We start from the raw sequence: 18,145 nt of genomic DNA, 5'->3' as shown, positions 1-18,145 counted from the left end.
CTGACCAAAGTTCATATTGGTTACCAGCTAACTGCAACCTCTGTCATTGATTCTAAGCTCAAGTATCATTCTGCTGTCTTTCCTCATTGATCAAAATTTTAAGGGCCTTGAAAGGGGTGGGGTTTTTGCTTTTGCACACCTTAGGGGTAATATAATAGTGATAGTGAGGATTTGGTTTTCTGACTATATTGAATCTTGTAGTAGCCTTGTCCCTTCTTCACACTGGAGAACACAGAAAGTTATTTGGCATAAGGTGGAGGTTACAGCTAGAACTTAAAAGATGCCATTGACATAACAGCCAGAGTTACTCAATCCAATGCTAGTTTCTTGTAGCCATTGTTACCACAAATGTCAACCTGATGCTGTCACAGAGGTCTTCTTTTAACCCAGGGAAGGCTTTGCATTCTGGCTCATTTGATTGTTTTCAAGATCTCCAGATCTCTAGAGATTTCAAGATCTCAGAATCTTAATGCAAGTCAACATAAACTGGTAGAGGCAGTAAAGAGAAAGAAAAATATCTAAAAGAGCTTTCCTTCAGTTAATCTTTCCCCTTTCTTTGTGAATTTCTTCTTTTAATACCCATTCTTTGTTCTAATTCAGAAATACTTAGTGAAAATTTCGCCATTCTAAGTTCTGCTCCTGATTGCTTGCAGTTTGCAGGTGTTCGAAAATCTGTTGACAGGTCAGATAGAGTTCTTTGGGGAGAAAAGGACAAGACTCCTCATATGGGCTGAACACTGGGCATTGCTGGGACAGAGAACATAATGCTTGTAGGCTACAGGGTAGGGTAAAGATCACAGCACAGCGGGATAGTTGGGAATACACAGATAGATGGGAATGCCAGAAAAGCTTCCTATGGGCTGGAGAAGGCTGCAACTTGTGAAGGCACTGAGATGAACTTTCTTGGAAGCAAAGAATTCCACCCCAAAGGATTTTACAAGAATCTGTAATAATCTCTTCTCTGCCTAGATGTGTCTGAGGTGTTGCGGTTCTATTTAAATTTAAGAAATGTTATAGTTGTTAGTATAATAAAACCTTTGTTCAGTTGAAAAGCCATTTTGTTTTTTCAGTTGTCCTGGGGAGCTTGCTACAAGGAAGAGGTGTAGGCAGATCTGCCTCAAAGCTCTGGCTGACTGGGAGTCCCAAAATACACTTGTCTTTAATATATTAAACCTAGTAGTATCTGCCTTAACTTCAGTCGTTATTGGGTTTTTGTTCGTTTGTTGTTTTGTTTGTTTTGTTTTGGAGGGTGCACCTTCTCTCAGTATTTCACAGACCGGAGGCACACCTTACCCTTGCTGTTCAATAAGGGAGGAGCTGTGAGGCTTCTCCTCCTGTTACTCAGCAAGTGCAAAGTACCAGCTTAACAGAATGAGGGTCAGTTGTGCAGAAGCAAAGTCCAGTGTACCGTCAAGCACATGAAGTTCTATCTATCTGGTCCATCTCATGGATATCTCTAAATGTTGCAGAACTTCAGCAAAGGTTTCTTTTGTTTCAGTGCTAATTAGAAAAACTCAACAGTGCAAAACTTTTATTTTTAATGATACTACTGATTTTTTTTTTTCCTTGAAAAGAACAAACTGTTCAAAACCTGAGGGTTTGGTGAGGGTGAACTCTAGATGCACGTATTTCTACCCTTACATGTACAAAGATGACGGTCTGCCTTTTATAGACTTCCACTGTCATCAGTGTGAAATTGCAATTCCTGGTCAGATAAGCCCAACCAGTGCTCCAGCTGGGACAGTGGTTCACCTGCCTTAGATGTGGACTGTGCTTGTGCAACATCTGAATGAGCAGGGTGAGTTGCAAGAGTAAAACTTGATACCCTCGTGACAAGGTGACAGTTACACAACTGCACACGAATGGCATCCATAAAGCTTTGTTTTCTCCATTTACATCTGACTGGAAAATAGGCCTTTCTTGCTGTCCTTTAAATGATTGAACATGTTTGATTATAATTAATTCAGGTAAGTGTCTCTGCATATTTTGCAGAGACAGTAGTACATGATATTTAATGTATTTATGTATTATATATTTTTATACTTACGTAACATTCAGTGTGTAAATAGTACTTCAGGTGTAGGTCAAATTCATGATATTGTGCTAAGTTCTAGTATCTTTACATGGTTCCTGCACAAAACAGCTAATTAACTACAAATCAAGGGACTCTTTCTCATTATAATTGTTAGGAATTAACTAATTTATAAACATTATGATGGTGAAGGGTTATGAAAGAAAGTGTTATTTGGTAGGTCTGTTGGGAGGGACAGCCCTGTGTGAAGGACGGTGTGAAAGATGATCTTGTGAACCTGAGATTGCAGTTTAACACATCTCATTTTGGCAAAAGTACTTGGCTGTGCTTGTTTGGGGCCACACACCAAACTAGGAATAGCTGCACATTCAGGAATAACCCATTGTGTATCCTCCTTGCTTCCCAAGCTTCTTTTCACTTAAAGTGAATAGCGAGTGTGTGGAAGATTCCTTAAGCTAGCATTGCAAAGAGCCTGTGCGAAATTATGCTTTTAACAAAAGATGTTTATTAGGACTTGTTAGTTAGCAACATGCTTCTTTTTGCATGTGACATTCATTCTCCAAGTTCTGTCAGTCCACGAAGCAAGTAAGTTATAAAAGAAAATTTTACCCGTAGGTATGGCAGAAACATACAATAACATCTTGCAATGTGTAAGAGGTAAATGTAGGAGGGAAAGCTAATTCCAAAACATTTGCGTTATAAAGCATTCTGTTTTTCAAGGCCTGAGCTTGTTGGCGTGGTACCATGAAAAACTAATATTTTGCAACTGTCTTTTTATAACAGAGCTCTGCATACTCGGTGACAAACTGATGAACTTGCTGCAGTGTTTCATAAAAGATGGCAATTCCATATTAGTTAACTTTTCACTTCCATAATTTCTTTGTTTTACAGCCTCTAACCAGGTACCCTCCCCTACATGGGACCCACATTTTGCAGTCTATGAGCTCTAATATTCAAAGTCCTAAAGATGGTTTTTCAATTGATAGTTTGGATGGCGACTAGAGACATGCAGATGTTAGCCTTGTCTAATTCTTCACTGCTGTTCTTTTGGGTGATCATAGTTCAAAACCAACTGGCTGTTACAGGACTTCAAGACATATAATGATAAATTCTGACAGCACTTGTCTACTGGTGTGGTACTTTTGCTGAAGTATAGAGCAGACAAGGCCATCCAGATTACAGATATTTGCTGCTCTCAGAGTTTGGGTTGGTAATGGTAATTATCATGGCTTTATAAAAGTAGAATGAGTTCCAGATCTCTGTTAACTCAGTGTTTTGGGGGGGTGGTTCTTCTGTGTGTGGGGGATGGTGTTTATTTTTGTTTGTTTGGGTTTTTGTTTTGTTTTGGGGTGGTTTTTTTGATGCGTGTTTGGTTTTTTGGTCTTACTCCCTCTCTTTCTTCAAGACTTCTTGTCTTGAATAGTTTGCTCAGATAAGTGTGCAATTGCTTTGAAAATATTTCGTATGAAAAACATAGTGATTTGTCTTTAAATACAAAAGACCTAGAAATTTTGAATTAATCTGCTTAAAAGTAGGAGGCACTATACATCTGAAAGTTATTTGTGTTATCTCCTTGCTCCTCCTTTCCATCTGGATGAAGCTGTTTTAATTAGCTGAGGTGAATTGTTAGAAATACTTCCCAAATAGGACATATAGACTCAGAAATTGTAGTTAGGCTGGAAGCTTATTACTCTCTAAAGTTGCAGTTCAGAAAGAAAGAACGCATTTCCATATTTAAACAATTGTGCTTTTCAAATGGTAGAATTTTGTAGAAGAGATTAGCCATGATCTTTCAAAAGCCTTTCATTCGTATTAAAATATTGACAAGGAAGTACCTTAAGTAATAATTTTTTTTTTACTTTTTATTTTTTTTAAGGACTGTCAGTGCTACCTGGTAGTTTCATGTGTATATATAGCACAGTGAGCACAAGGAGAATCTTTGAGATTGTTATGGAATGCTGTTTGGGGTAGATATTCTTCTCTAGGCAGTAGTACTGAAGGCAAAACAAACTTGACATTTCAGATTTTAGGAAGCATATTCATAGCTTGCTTACAAAATATTTTGTATCTCTCGCATATTATTCAGCTTTGAGTCCTTAGGTGATTGAAGTACAACCTCTCCTGCCTGACTTTCAGCGTGCAAACGTGCTTGCAACAACACCCAGTGCAGTATTGAGCTCTGTGGCAGTGTTTTGGCAGTTTTGGCTCATTTATTTTCAGAAAATGCTGTTCATGTTGTTTCTGTGGGGATGTTTCACAGAACTGTACTTAGTTGTGTTTGTTTTTTTTTAAAACAGGTATTATACTACACTCTCAGAATGAAAGTCTTAATTCTGTAAAGTTGAATATTTGTGAAAGTATGAGATATCAGAATGCAGACTCTAAATCTTACAAGTTCACTTCAAGTCCTTGTAGCTTGTAGATGCCTTTTTTAAATGTATTGAATTTTTAATATGCACTCTTTCTTTTTCCTTAGGATGAAGAGAATGGGAATAGACAAGGTATGTCTTTATTCTTTCAGAGATCTAATATGTTGAATATTTCTCTTCAGCTGTGTAACACGCTTTAATAGCTATGCAGGAGTTTGAAATGTAAAATCACTTCAGTGTGACCATCAAGCTCATTGAATTTCATGGCATTGGAGCAAAATAAAGAAAATATGTGTCTTTTAATTTCACTTACTTAGTGCAGGTGTTTGCATGGCCACTAAGTTAATTAAAACACATGCTGGATCACTTCTGTGCTGTATATATCATCTTGTTAGGTACATGACAAGACAACAAGAAACCAGCTGTGTTACCTTCGAAGTGACAGAGTGTCACACTCTTAATTTGATCTGCGTATAAGATCCACAGTTATCTGTGCAAAGTACTACTATAAATGGTTTGAGTCTCATGGATATATTTATGTACATGCATTTAAAAAAAAGTGCTGTACAGTGTCTCTAAGAGCAGCCAGTATTAACTTTGAATTTTGTTGCAGCCTACTCTAATAAAAGTAACATATAAATATATAAACCTAGCGTTGGTAGTGGTGACAAAGATTATCCACAAAAGTGGTATACAGCCATTTTAAAAACAAGATCAAAAAGGTTATTCCTATTAGTTTATTGATACTCTTTTTAGTAATTAATAGTACTGATCTAACTTTTGACTGCTTTTCATACTTTCGTTTACATTTTAAGAGATCCATGAAACATGTTTCAATCATGTCAGATAAGGTGTCTGAATAAAATTCCCACACTTGAGAATCACTTGAATAAATCACTTATTTCTAGGTTATGCCTGTCAGTTCCTCTCCGTTATCATAGCTTTCTCCCTCTCACATTGCCTGTGTCTGCTCTCTTTCTTAATTTACCAGTTAACTTATTTTTATTAATTGGTGCTACATCTTATTCCCACTTAAATTAAGATTCTTTTTGGTACTCTGTGCTGCATCTGGCAGTGCAGTGCAGCAGGACAGGCCTGTCAGGAGGCAGGTGCCTTTGCAGTGTAGGGTGAATGCTGCTTTTTCTGGTGGGTTACAATTCGCTGTACACCGTAGCAGAAAGTTGTACCTGGTTTCAATGTACTTATTAAAGTCTTATTTAGTAGTAAGACAGAGAACATGTCTGAACTTTTGTTTCCCTTTTTTTTGTGTGTGTGTGTGTAACTGTGATATTAGAAACATTCTGGGAAATACGAATTTACTTGAACTTTCTTTTTCTCTTGGAAGCAGATGAATTCATCCATTTCATCCTCCTAGTCTTACTTACCTGTTGTCACCTGCTTGTTAAACAGTGAAAAATCAACATCTTCCTATTCCTCATCACCTCCCATCCATCCCCCCTAACTTGCAACCTCCTTTATCTGTTCTGGCATGCAAAGAGAACAGGCAAATTCCTTTAGGGAGGGAAAGGAGTCAATCCACCGTGCCAAACCTGTATGGAAGGTACCACTTGAGGTCTAGAGAAAGCACTTCTGCAGTGTTCTTCTCACAGGGAGAACTGGATCAGCTAGAGATATAGGCACGGGGCTGTTTATCTAAAATGGTATCCGAGGTCTGTTTTTCAGTAGAGGAACAGCAATAAATGAACATGTATGTGGTTCACTGAGACCTGTGCAGGTGAGAACAAGATTACTTTCTGGAATTCTTTGTGTAGCTACTTGAACTATGAATCATAGCTCAACTATTGCTTATTTATAGCAACGTAGTAGATTGTATGCCTTGAAATACAGATCAAAGGGCACAAAGTGCTCTGGAAAGATAACGATATTCTCATTAGCAGGAGGGAAGGTTGGACTTGTGTTCCTTCTGGAAAGAGAAGAAGTGATGGCTGTGAGGTGGAAGATGTAGGTGTCAGCCAGGTTCTTGTATTATATCTTCAAAAGTAACAAAATGGGACAAAGTGTGCATGATGTTTTTCTCCAGTATTTAGTGTGATCCTGGGAGATGAGGGGGGAAATGAAAAGGTTTCTTATTTACATTGCTACAAGTTGTTTCTGTTTCCAAATGAGGTGAATAGGTGACTTGTGAGGAGAAAAATAATATTTCACTTTTCATGTTCACAAACATCATGTTAATTTAGCAAAAGCAGATATTCTGGAAGTCCTGTAAAGGGTTATCACAAGGATTCTTAAAGTAATTTACTTTGGAAAGTTAAGCTGAGGTCTTCGGAGCGGCCAGAAGCTGCGTGTGGCTGCGGGCTGTGGGGTCCCTCTGTCCCTCAGGAGCCGGAGGATGTTGCGGACAGGGGAGGTGCTGGTGGGTCGGGCAGAGGAGCCATCTAGTGGCAAGTGTCCTGTCTGTCCCTTCAGACTTGCTTGGAAAACTTGCCTCTCTGAAGCGCTGTCTTAATTAACATTGAAAATATCTTAATGATAAACATTTTTCTTTTGAAGTCTGTACATGATGATTCACTTAATTCACTTGAGCTTTCCTCTCTCAAAGACTAAGCAGAGGGGATTCAAGCTTTTCATTTTTGTGAAGCAGTGTGTGCCAGTGCAAAATTGTCTTTTTTTTTTTAATTGATCTTGAGTGAAGATTTCTAAACCTGCACTTTCTGCTTTGCCCTTTTCACAGGTTAAACTTACCGTTAAAATTGAGATTTTTGTCAGGCTGAGCATTTACAGATTTGAGTAGGTGATGGTAGAGAAAAGCTTCTCTATTACTACTGCCTTTTACTGAAGGTGCTTGAATATTTTTTTCAAAGGAGCTAAGTACCTAATTAAGTCTAGAGGGCAGAAGATAAAAGCATGTACTACTTTTGATGTATTCTAACAGTGAAAGAAATATTTTTATATGGTTTTATGTTCTGTTATAGAATTGTAGTGCAACTTCTTTTCGTATGTATTTCAATCATGCTCCTGGCTTGCATTAAACTTGCTTTGGTAAGCAGTAAAATTTCAAAGCATTTAGAATAAAAAGTAATGCAAATTTGTCCAGGAGAGCTCTAAGCTAAGAATGGTAGAGGAGGAAGATGATGGCCAAGAAGCAAGTGAGGAAAAGGTAGATTGGGTTGTGAAGCAAAGGGATTAGGAGATACCTGGGGCAAAAGGGAACCATCTCAAGTGCATATAGTGAGGGAATGCCTGCATGACAGTATGATGAGAGCTCTCATGCCTTTTTTGAGGGCCTCTTGGAGCCCCTGTGCACTCACACTTGCAGCATGGGGAGCAAGCAGCAGGAACTGGAGGTCTGCATGTGGTTGCAAGGGTGCAGTCTGGCTGTGGGTCACAGAGGTGTGGTGGGGTTGCTCGCAGGAGGGGGCCGGAGTGCTGCAGGGGGTGGGTGCAGGCACTTTGGGGAGGACAGGCTGGAAGAGCGCAGCGGTCGAGTTGCTGTAAGAGAGCAGCAGGGATGTATGAAGCTCTGGCTTGGGATGGATTGGGAGCCAGTTTGGAACCGATGGTCAGGATTTGCGGGCAGACTCATGTTTTGGTGGATGTCTGCTGCAGGCTGCCTGATTAGAAAGAAGTAGGTGAGGCTTTCTTCAGGCAACTAGTGCAAGCCTCACATGTGCAGGTCCTGGCCCTGGAGGGACATCTCAGCAGATTTACCTTACATATTTTGTAGTTATTATTTGAAAGATTTCTGTTCTTTCCTACTTTTACTGCTCAAGATAAAGATACCTTAGGCTAAGCTATTAAAATGCTCTTCTAACAGCTGCACTTTATCAGAAGATGCACATCTTCCTTGTTGTATTCCTTGGTCAATGACTGGAAACTTGTATCAGCTTCTGCTGTTTGCTTGAGTATATCCATTACACTCACCAACTTGTATTAACTTGGAGTATTTAATGTGTTTAAAGGATGGTATACATTAGTATTCTTCCTGTTTCTGGAGTTGCCCTATTTCAAAATTTTGTTTAAGAGGTAGCTCACAGGCAGAAGTGTCCCAGAAGAGTATTGTGGACAAGCTGAAAAATACCTATACCTATTAAAAATAGGAATACTTTATACTAAAAACTTGGACTATCAAGATGTGTTAAGTGGTGCTGGAAAAACAATCTCTGTTACCATGCTGTATCCATGTCCTTTCATTGTGCTTTTAATATGGTGAATATGTTGTTGTCCTTCCAAGACTCCTTGAAGCTCTAGTTGGCAAAAAAATTTAGTATGTGTTAAATGGGTTGGTAATTTCTTGTATCTTGTTGTAAAACGTGTTTTTCTTCAGAAATACTGAGCTTGTGGATCGAGATTAAAATGAAAAAATGATAAGCACATAGAAGTAGTCTGAAAGGAATCTCTTTCGTATGAGAACTAAGCAATTTTATGTTCAATACAGTGCCTGGAAATCTAGTATCATTATAATTCTGTCTCATAGTTTTCTAATATGATGTTCTTGCTTTTCCTGCTTTATCTCCTATTTCTATATAGAAGTATCTATAGAAACTAGCAGCTTATCTTCTCATAAAAATGAAAGTTGAGTTAGGTATATTGCTCTGTGTCATTTTTTGTAGAGACTGAGTGTGAACTTTCTAATGAGACTTCAGATATCTGTTGCACTGAGATTTCTAGGTAGTTAAATTGTGATCACCAGGCTATTTTTTTTAATGTACCTAACTATGGATTAAAGTTTCTACCCTTCAGTTGTCAAATCTAAATTGTTTCAATTACCTGAGCTCCTTCAACTCTGCTCAAGTCTGGTTTGATGTGTAGAGCCTTTGGGGGAACGGTAGAAAAAATGCAGGAAAAGCTTTTTATTCCTTGTTGCTGCTTATATAATGCCTCGATTTTATTTATTTATTTTTTTTTTTCCCTTTAAACAGACTGTTGATTTCTGTGATGTGGTTTTGTGTTCTCCCAGGATTTAATTTAATGCCCCAACATCATCATCTATCAGCTCAGTCTGTTATGAAATAAACTAATTGTACCTGTGATGATGGGAACAAGGCAGATAAGGAACAAGAGAATGAATGTGAAAGCAAATATTTGTAAAGGTCATAGATTGCTGGCATGATAAGGTATAATAGAGGAATTAGGGGTAAGAGACGAAGTATATAACACTAATGCTTTAGCATAGCAAGTGTGATTTAGGGAAGAGTCTGTAGGTTTGCTACAATCGATACAAATTGTATGGCTCTATGCTTATATAAGAATTAAAATAAATCCTCTGGACTGTTTAATCATAGGTTAAATTTTAGTCTTGAAAAGGTTTCATTTTAGATTTGAGGGAACTGAAAAAAACAGTCATAATATTGGCAGATAATGAAATTGGAAAACACAGAAGTTTTGGAGAGTTCATATTTAAGTCGAAACTGTGTTATATGTTTTCCATAACAATGCCAGATTATTTTTCTCTCCTTCCCAACCCCCCCCGCCCCTGCCCCGACAGAGTTGAGTCTGTATTAGTCAAATGGTTTAAGAAAAGAGTAAGTGAAGAAGAAATACCATCTTGGAGTTGCCTAATCAAAATGCCAGAGGTGCTTTGAGTAATAACAGAATGTATTTTTCTGTATCACAATACCAGGTGTTTCTCTGCTACGTGACTCAACAATGCTATTTTACTTGTTATCATCCTCTTTTTAGAGGTTCATCTTTGGCACTGTATATTGCTTTTTGTCTTTTAGTTAATTTGTGCTTAACAGCGGGTGAAATAAGCTCTGCTGGGGCTGGGCTGGGACCTTTGGGCTCCTTTTCTGCAATGGATTGCCAGTGGACAAATGCTTACTATGTATGAAATTCAGTTTGCAGATTATAAAATCCAGAACTGTCTTTAGTTGGACTCTCTCAGTTAAATGTAATCCTGACAGTTTTGTGATTTATATTAAATTAAATCTCCATTAGTAAATGTAAGTTCTGCTGTACTTTCAGCAATCTGCTTTTGAGTAGCTTGGGAGATGGTTAGCAGGTTTTTGATTCAGCAGTCGTTTAGAAGCATTTGTCCCACTGAAGCTGTAGAGGTTTCTCCTCCCTTTGCCTGAAAGGCATCCAAAGAATCACTGCCACTTGGCATTGTTGAACCAATAGAGTGCAAATGCCTTGAATATCCAAAAGCACACTCATAGATCTTCGTGTTCAAGAATAACGTTCCTCCCTCTTGAGTCAGAGAAAGGTGTACAGAAGAGCCTGTCTTAATTTAATAATTTGAGATGTTTCATTTCACAAGGCTGGTGATTCTTTAGTACAAAAATGACCCTTGCTGCCTGCTGAGCATTGAGCCAAGAGTGAAAATATTCTGTGTATGGTTAATGGAACTCTGTAGCCTTTGTTCAGTTTGTATGTTATGAGGATTTCTAAGCATGGTTCAGCTGCCCTGAACAGAAGATTTATTTTTTTCCCCTCTAGGAAGAGGAGAAATTACATGTTTTTAAGCAGCAGACTCTTAGGAGAGACTTTGTCAGAAAGTATGCATTGTACTTTGTGTCCCAAAACACTTGTAGGCTTGTGCTCTGCAGGTCAAAAAGAAAGGAAAAGTGTGTGTCATCAGGAGTGTCTTTGGTATGTTAGGCTGGTTTGTGTTGGGGTTTTTGTTGTTTTGTTTTGTGTGTGTGTGTATGTTTGTTTTGGATTTGTGTGTGTGTGTTTTTCCCCCTCCTTCAAAATGTAAAGGTTCTTTGTCAGAAAGGTTTCCTTTGTGTAGTCAGATGTTTGTTTCTAACTGTGTTTTATATAAAAAGGTTAATGACTATAGAGAAGTGATGTGCTTGTTGCTATCTGGTAGTGTATTGTAGGTGTCATAATATAACTTCTGCTGTGTCATTTTGTTTTCCAGATAAATCAGAGCAGTATAGTAATACTGTCCTGTCTGTAAAGAGTAGCTTAGAAACTAACTCACGATTACTGCATTTCATAAAATACTAGTTATGTTCCTTGTAGCAGCTCTATCCCAAACTAGAATTGTAGGGGATCAAGCTAGAATTGGCACCTGGGTAAAATTAATTTCTGTGTCAAGTTTACAGGAGTTAGAAGTTTTGCTGTATGTGACCCACCCAAGTGTAAGTCAACTATAAATTGTAACAACTCTTAATTCTACTGATGTGTTTAAAAGTACCATTTTTTATTCCCTCTTATCAAGGAGAAAGAGCAACATCAGAATTTCATTACTTTGCAAATCAGAGGCTGGTGCAACGTATTCCCCTCTGCAACTTATGGTATCTCAAATGTCTGTCAGGAAAAGCTTCCCTATAAGTTCACCACAGGAAGCTTATTTTGCTCTGCCAGGCTGTGATGGTGGTGTTGGACTTGTAGCTGCAGCTAGTAGATTCAGGTAGTATAAAGATTATAATAAATTATGATAAATACATGTATTATGAAGAAAGTCTTTATTTGACATTAATTTGAATAACAGTTGAAAGAGGATAGTACTCTCTTAATTCTGTAGATTCTACTTTGATCTAATTGGTTATTGAAGATAGCAATTATTATTTTTTGGTTGGAAATTGCTGGCTAATTAGAAGATTTGCATACAATTCTGAAAAATATATCTGTTGACTAGGAAAAATCTTGTTGCAATAAACTGCTTTTCTGTTTTTGTCTTGCATCTAATTTCAGGTGTTTATGCTTCAGACTACTTAATTTCGGTGGTTTAAACTAAGGACCTAATTATAAAGGCTCTCCTTATTCCTCAGTATCCTTGTTTAAGCCAATGAATTTTTGCCTTCAGCCTTGTATATACTTGGTGATTCATTTTTATTTCCTTGTATCTGCTGATGCTGAATCTCTGAAGTAAAAGTTCAGACATTAGTTTGGCATCTCTAAAGCTACGTTCTCATTTGAATAGCATCACTTCAGGGAGTGGTTGCACTGCAAGGCATATTTTAGTAGCTCTGTCAGTAAAACTACATTACTGCCTGGGCAATAACTTGAGTTTAATTCATCCTGACTGGTGAATATTTACTCATGATGGAGATTTTTGTGTGCTTACAAGTCTGGTAAAGGAAAGAACAACTTTATGGATTGTTTTGCAGTTTCTGGTCAGCTAGCTTGTGTACTTAGCAGCTTCATATGCTTCTGTTTCTTTTATTACCCTTACATAAGACTTTGCCTCTGTTGATAGCTACGCTCGTGGAGTAATGAAGTATATATGAAATTCTTTTTCACAGAAGGTGTGCTTTTCATCTGCGCTTCTTCCTCGCACGTGCAGGTGTGTTCCTGGCAGCTCACACTTTCACTTATATTTTTCTGTGTGTGCGATGTCTTGTTCTTTACTTGCAGTTGAAGATCTGGGAGAAATTGTCTCATTTGCTGGTAGCCTGCAATATCTAATGCTCAATTAAAAGTTGTTTACAAAAGTGTGGAGAAGGAGGGAGGAGGCAACATAGTATGCAGTAATGAACACTGGAAAAGCACCGGCAAATGGAATAGATTATTTCAGCTGGTAGGGACCTACAAAGATTGTCTTGTCCAACTGTCTAACCGATTCAGGGCTGACCAAAAGTTAGACCCTGCTGTTGAGGGCCTTGTCCAAAAGCCTCTTACACACTGAGAAGCATGGGGCATGGGCCACCTCTCTAGGCAGCCTGTTCTAGTGTTTGAACACCCTCTTGGTAAATAAATGCTTCCTGATGTCTGGTCTGAACCTCCCCTGGCGCAGCTTTGAACCATTCCCACATGTCCTGTCACTGGATCCCAGGGAGAAGAGCTCGGCACCTCCCTCCCGTCTTCCTCTTCTCAGGAAGCTGTAGAGAGCAAAGTTCACCCCTCAGCCTCCGTCTCCAAACTGGACAGATCCAGAGACCTCAGCCACTCCGCACTGGACATTCCTTCCAGCCCTGTCACCAGCTTTGTTGCCCTCCTCTGGATGCCTCCTTTTTAAGTTGTGGAGCCCTGAACTGCACACAGTGCTCGGGGTGAGGCCGTACCAATGCTAAATGCAGTGGGATAATCACCTTATTTGACTGGGGCGTGATGCTGTGTCTGGTGTACTGCAGGATGTGGTTTGCTCCCTGGCTGCCAGGGCACACACTGCTGACTTGTGTTGAGCCGCTGTTAACCAGCCCCCCCTAGATCCTTTCTTGTAGGGCTGCTCTCCAGCCACTCCTCTTCCAATTTGTATTAATACTTGTGTCTGGCAAGGGTACAATAAGGCTACATGTCTGACAGAATAGTAATGTGAGCTGCTTTACTGTTCTTTGCTGTTCTTTGGCCTTGTAAGGAATTGATGGCATGCTCCAAAAAATCAGGCTTTTCAATATTAGAAAGGAAAATTGTTAATCCAGTCCGACACTATGTAGTGCAGAGCTGGAGAATTTAGTGTAAAATTCCACTGTGATAACCTACTCTAGATGGTGGACCTTGGAAGGAGGAGAGTTTAGGCTCACATTTTAGACAGCATCTTACTTTGCCTGATGATTGGGTGCAGACAGGACCCAATGGAGATTTAGGCTCAATTAAATTGAAGTGTAGTGGTGGTTAAATTTTAAGACATGAGGTAAGTTACTAGATTATCAGTTTTACTTGAAATTTAATTCTGTAATGATTGAGTGCACATCTCTGAGATTTATTCCCCCTCACTTGGTCTTAAGAAAGTATCATTAGCTCCTGCTGTCAGAAAATATTGTTTAGCTTTGCTTGAGTTTCAAACTCAAAATATAAACATACACTTTGAGGCTATGTTTTCAAGGAAGTTTGTTCATATGTTACTGATGGAAAGAAGTTTTGGATTGTATCCAAGTATGTAAAAGACTGAGTAGAAATGAAAAGCATGTATTCATCTGCCAAAGCTTGGGAGCCCTAGGTTTTCTTCTCACCTTTACTTGTATTTCGATATTATTGAGATGTAAAATGAACCTGCAAATATAAACAATATTTTAAACCGTTCATCCTAAATTGATCTTTATCTTTAGGGTGGTGGTTCACCTTTTTAGGAAGAATGCCTGTTCAATGCAACCATCTTCCTCATGTAGGACAAAGAACCGAGTTTAGTGTGTTATTGGTCCATAAAATAGCTGTGAACACCTGAAGTGAGTGCCCATGGCTTTGAAGAACCTCAGTGTAGCGACAGGTTGGTCAGAAATCAGATGTTCAGGGAAACCTTCAGTCTATGGTCTCCATACATTGGTACCATTTTCCTCTCTAACTCCAATGTGGTGAGTGTATTAAAGATACTCTGTGCTGGATACTGAATGGGAGAAACCGTACCTGCTTGACCGTTTGCTGTGTTTGTCCAGGTGTGGAAAAGACATAAAGTGGCATTTGAGCATTAAGCAAACTAGCAGTAGGCCGTTGTTTTTTGGTGAGCATTTTGTGAAAGAAGCAGAGGTAGCTGCTTGGTGTTGGTTTGTAAATGTTAGATATTGTATTACAAATTTAACGTGCCCATGGGAGCTCCATTATTTTTTATTTTCTTGTCACTTTTTGGATTGTATATTTTCAGTAAAAGATTAAGTGGCAACACTGGGAAGCATGTTTGATGGTCCTATAAAAGGTCGTAGTTTTAACTTTACTCTTGTAAGTGGTTGAAACAACCTTTTGTTCATGGCATCTGGATGGATTATTCTTGGAATTTGTCTAAACTTGATGAAACGTAACTGCCTCTTAAAGGACAAGACCCATCATGTGTTCAATGTCTATTTAAATCAGCAGATTAAAAATGACAGATACGAGCTTTGGTTCACAAAGAGCATTTTGTGTGTCTTGTAGCTGTGTCCTGCTAATCAAATTTTAAAGTATTCGGGGACTGAGCTGCCAGCTGGCGTTTCTTGATCTATAATTCAGTTGCTTTGTATATAGTAGTTATCTGATTCTGTCACATCAACTTTTTGATTTTCCTCTACCAATCTGGAGTTATTTTGAGAAGGCCATTTAGAGCCATATGAGTAAGCCATTTTGTGCAGCTCTTTGTGGTAAAATGGCAGGACACTGAGGATCTGCAGAACGAAGGCATTAGGCTAAAACTCGTGTTTGAAAAAAGTGAATTAAAGGGAAGTTTGGTTTTGTACAGTTTATTAAAATATTTCAGATAATGAACTTTCCTCATATGGAAACGGAACCAAAGAAGTGGTAAGGGAGGCACCTTATTTCTATTCAATAAATAATGCTGTGGCTTAGTAAACACAGCCAGGTGGGATATCTAAAGCTGTAGGAAAAATACTTCCAAAAGCAGTGCCATTTGAGCCCAAGTCAAAGGTTAGTCACTGGGGAAGTGATTGAAACTAATACTCCCTTTTCAAGGAGGGTTTCTTTTATCAGCAGTGCCAGTTTTAAGCAATTCCTTTATTTTGTTGTGCTGTTCCCGCTTCTTCATCAGTTCGTGCCACCGGGTCTGCTGTGTCAGCGGTTCCGGGTAAACTGGAACCCAGACTGAGCTTATTTTCAATCTGCGTCAGTGCCAGGGGCTGGTTCACCCTGCGGGGTGGTGTTTCCCCAGCCGGTAGCGTGGTGCAGGAGTGGTAACTGGTGATAGAACTGGGAGGCACTGGGGCTGTTAAAGCCAGCACTGGCACCCTGGGAGCTTCTCTGGCTGCCACCTTGGAGGTTCTGCTGCCAGTTCTGTGAGCGCTCGTGTTTTGCGCTATGTAGGACAGCGGTGTCTGGAGAGACCAGTAACACCGTGGAACAATTTAAGTTTAATAGAGTCTTCTGGTAGACTGGTAATAACATTTCAAATTTTACTTTTGGGTGCTGTTTTTATTTTAGGTCGCTGGCATAGAAATCATACTAGTGAAGCTGTGTAAGAGCTGTAAAATGGCTTATTCCAGTTACATATAGAAGTGGCTCAGGACAGCACCACTGCATTTTAGCCTGGAGTACAACTGTGGGGTTTTTTTTGTCTTGTGGTTTTGTTTGCGTGTGGGTGTTTGGGTTTTTTGTGGTGATTTTTTGTAGGTTTTTTTTTTAAACTGCACACTCTCCACACCCAACATGTGTGAACAGTGACTACTTTGACTAAGCATTACTTAGATTTGGTGGCATGCATGTAAAAGCACAAGTTACCCGTGTTTCTGGAAGCATAGAAATTAAGTGTATACTGAGAAGGCAAGAAGATACAGGTGTTGCGGTTTCTAAGTACTGTTAACTTCTATATTGTGTAAATAAGGATATGTACTGCACGTGCAAACATAATTTACTTCGAATTCTATGTTGCTTTTTGGGTGTTGATATATCTTCAAGAAAACATCAGACTTCACCTTGGAGCATCTGGAAAACACTGATAGAAAATCAGTGTTACGGTTCCATGGGAACTATAAATCAATGTCATCTTTCTTTTTTTCTTCTAAATTCTATTTTGCAGTTTACACTCTAGTTCTTCTTTGATTTGTATGGCTTTATATCTTAGGCCAGATAGCTATCTAGAAGAGGAAGGGATGATTACTGAATAGCATAGGCATCAGAATGAGAGTGGTGTTAGCAATGGGATGATGAAATGAACCTGACAAATACCACTTGCTGGGCATATTTGCCAGTTTATGTTTGAGATAGATCTCTCTCCCTGCCGTCCTTCCCTTTCTTTTTTTTCCCTGGACACCTAAAAGATCTCTAGTGTAGCCAAATGAAATGGTGTTGTTGGGGCTCCTAGTATCTCTTCCTTCTCTCACCCCAAATTGAACTTGAGTAATGTCATGATGAACATGGCAGGATTATGGGTCAAAATAATTCTTAAAGTTAAAACATTGTAAAGTAGTATAATTAAATGCTTTTAAGAAATATTCTTTCTTCCTCAGGAAAACAAAGAAATAGACTGGAGCCGATGGATACCATATTTGTTAAACAAGTTAAAGAGGGCGGACCTGCTTTTGAAGCTGGACTGTGCACAGGTACCGTTCTTCTATACTATCAATAGCATGTTTGTGTACATGGCGTATAATATATATGATTTCAGCTTCGTCATGTAGTTCTGTTGTCCATTTAAAGCTTGTTCTTCCCTTCAGAAGTTTGAAACCTCTCTTTTAAATTGTCCACCAGTGTTTTTCACCTCCAAAGCACCGTCGTATTCTCTCAGGAAGTACTATATAAAATACATGAAGGCATTAAAGTTTTAGGCTGATAAAATATGTGGTGAGAGAGAAAAGGCAGGAAGATTACACCTATAAGCTCCCATTTCTTTTGCATTGTGACAAACTGATAACTTCAAAACATTCAGGTTTTTGTCCTTTAAATTAAATTATTCCATCTCCTTTACATTAAATGGGAACAATCCAAGTCTATCTCTTCTTACCCAGTTGTGTTAAGTTATTTGATTTAATCAAACTGGAGAGCAGGAAACGTGTCTTGGGAAGTGCCAGGTACTTTGTCACACCTTTACTTAAGTATCGAAGGAAAAAAAGCTATGTTAGAATGAGAAGTCTTACAAGTGATAAAACAATGTGATGGATACTACTACAAACACAGGTTTCTGTTCTTGAAAATATGTCAAAACATCAGTGAAAGGATGTTTGTGTTGATAATGGGATGTTGATATTTTCTTTGGAAAACAGTTACCTATATGCATTTTGGAGGAATAGAATATTTTTGTATGTTTCCTCCTGAAGAAATACCAAGATTCTAGGTTGATCAGCAATTCAGAAGCAGCAATAGATCCTCCTTATACAGCATAAGGCATTCTTCTTTATTGACTCCTCCCTGGGAAGTTATTCAGGGAAGGGCTACTTTGGCGTTATTTTAATGCTATTATATAAAGAAATGTTTTGGCTTGATAAAGTGTAACATATGTTGAAGTTGTACAGAGGAGCCATGTTAATTTCTACACTGC

The 18,145-nt window shown here is 38.7% G+C and overlaps 1 protein-coding gene across 1 annotated transcript in view; it reads left to right on the top strand.

Moving 5' to 3' along the window:
• ARHGAP21 (Rho GTPase activating protein 21) overlaps positions 1 to 18,145 on the top strand; it is a gene marked incomplete at both ends in the record, with an annotated part of 112,830 nt that overhangs the window by 48,126 nt on the left and 46,559 nt on the right. Inside the window, 2 exons of the mRNA XM_080338773.1 lie at positions 4,509 to 4,533; positions 17,118 to 17,210. Coding sequence (XP_080194899.1) covers positions 4,509 to 4,533; positions 17,118 to 17,210 — 118 coding nt within the window. The remainder of the gene's footprint in view (positions 1 to 4,508; positions 4,534 to 17,117; positions 17,211 to 18,145) is intronic.

Source organism: Nesoenas mayeri (genome assembly GCF_963082525.1).
Source record: "Nesoenas mayeri genome assembly, chromosome: 2".
NCBI classification, from domain to species: domain Eukaryota; kingdom Metazoa; phylum Chordata; class Aves; order Columbiformes; family Columbidae; genus Nesoenas; species Nesoenas mayeri.
Note: the sequence above shows the minus strand (reverse complement) of the source record. Positions and strands in the feature narration are given on the sequence as shown.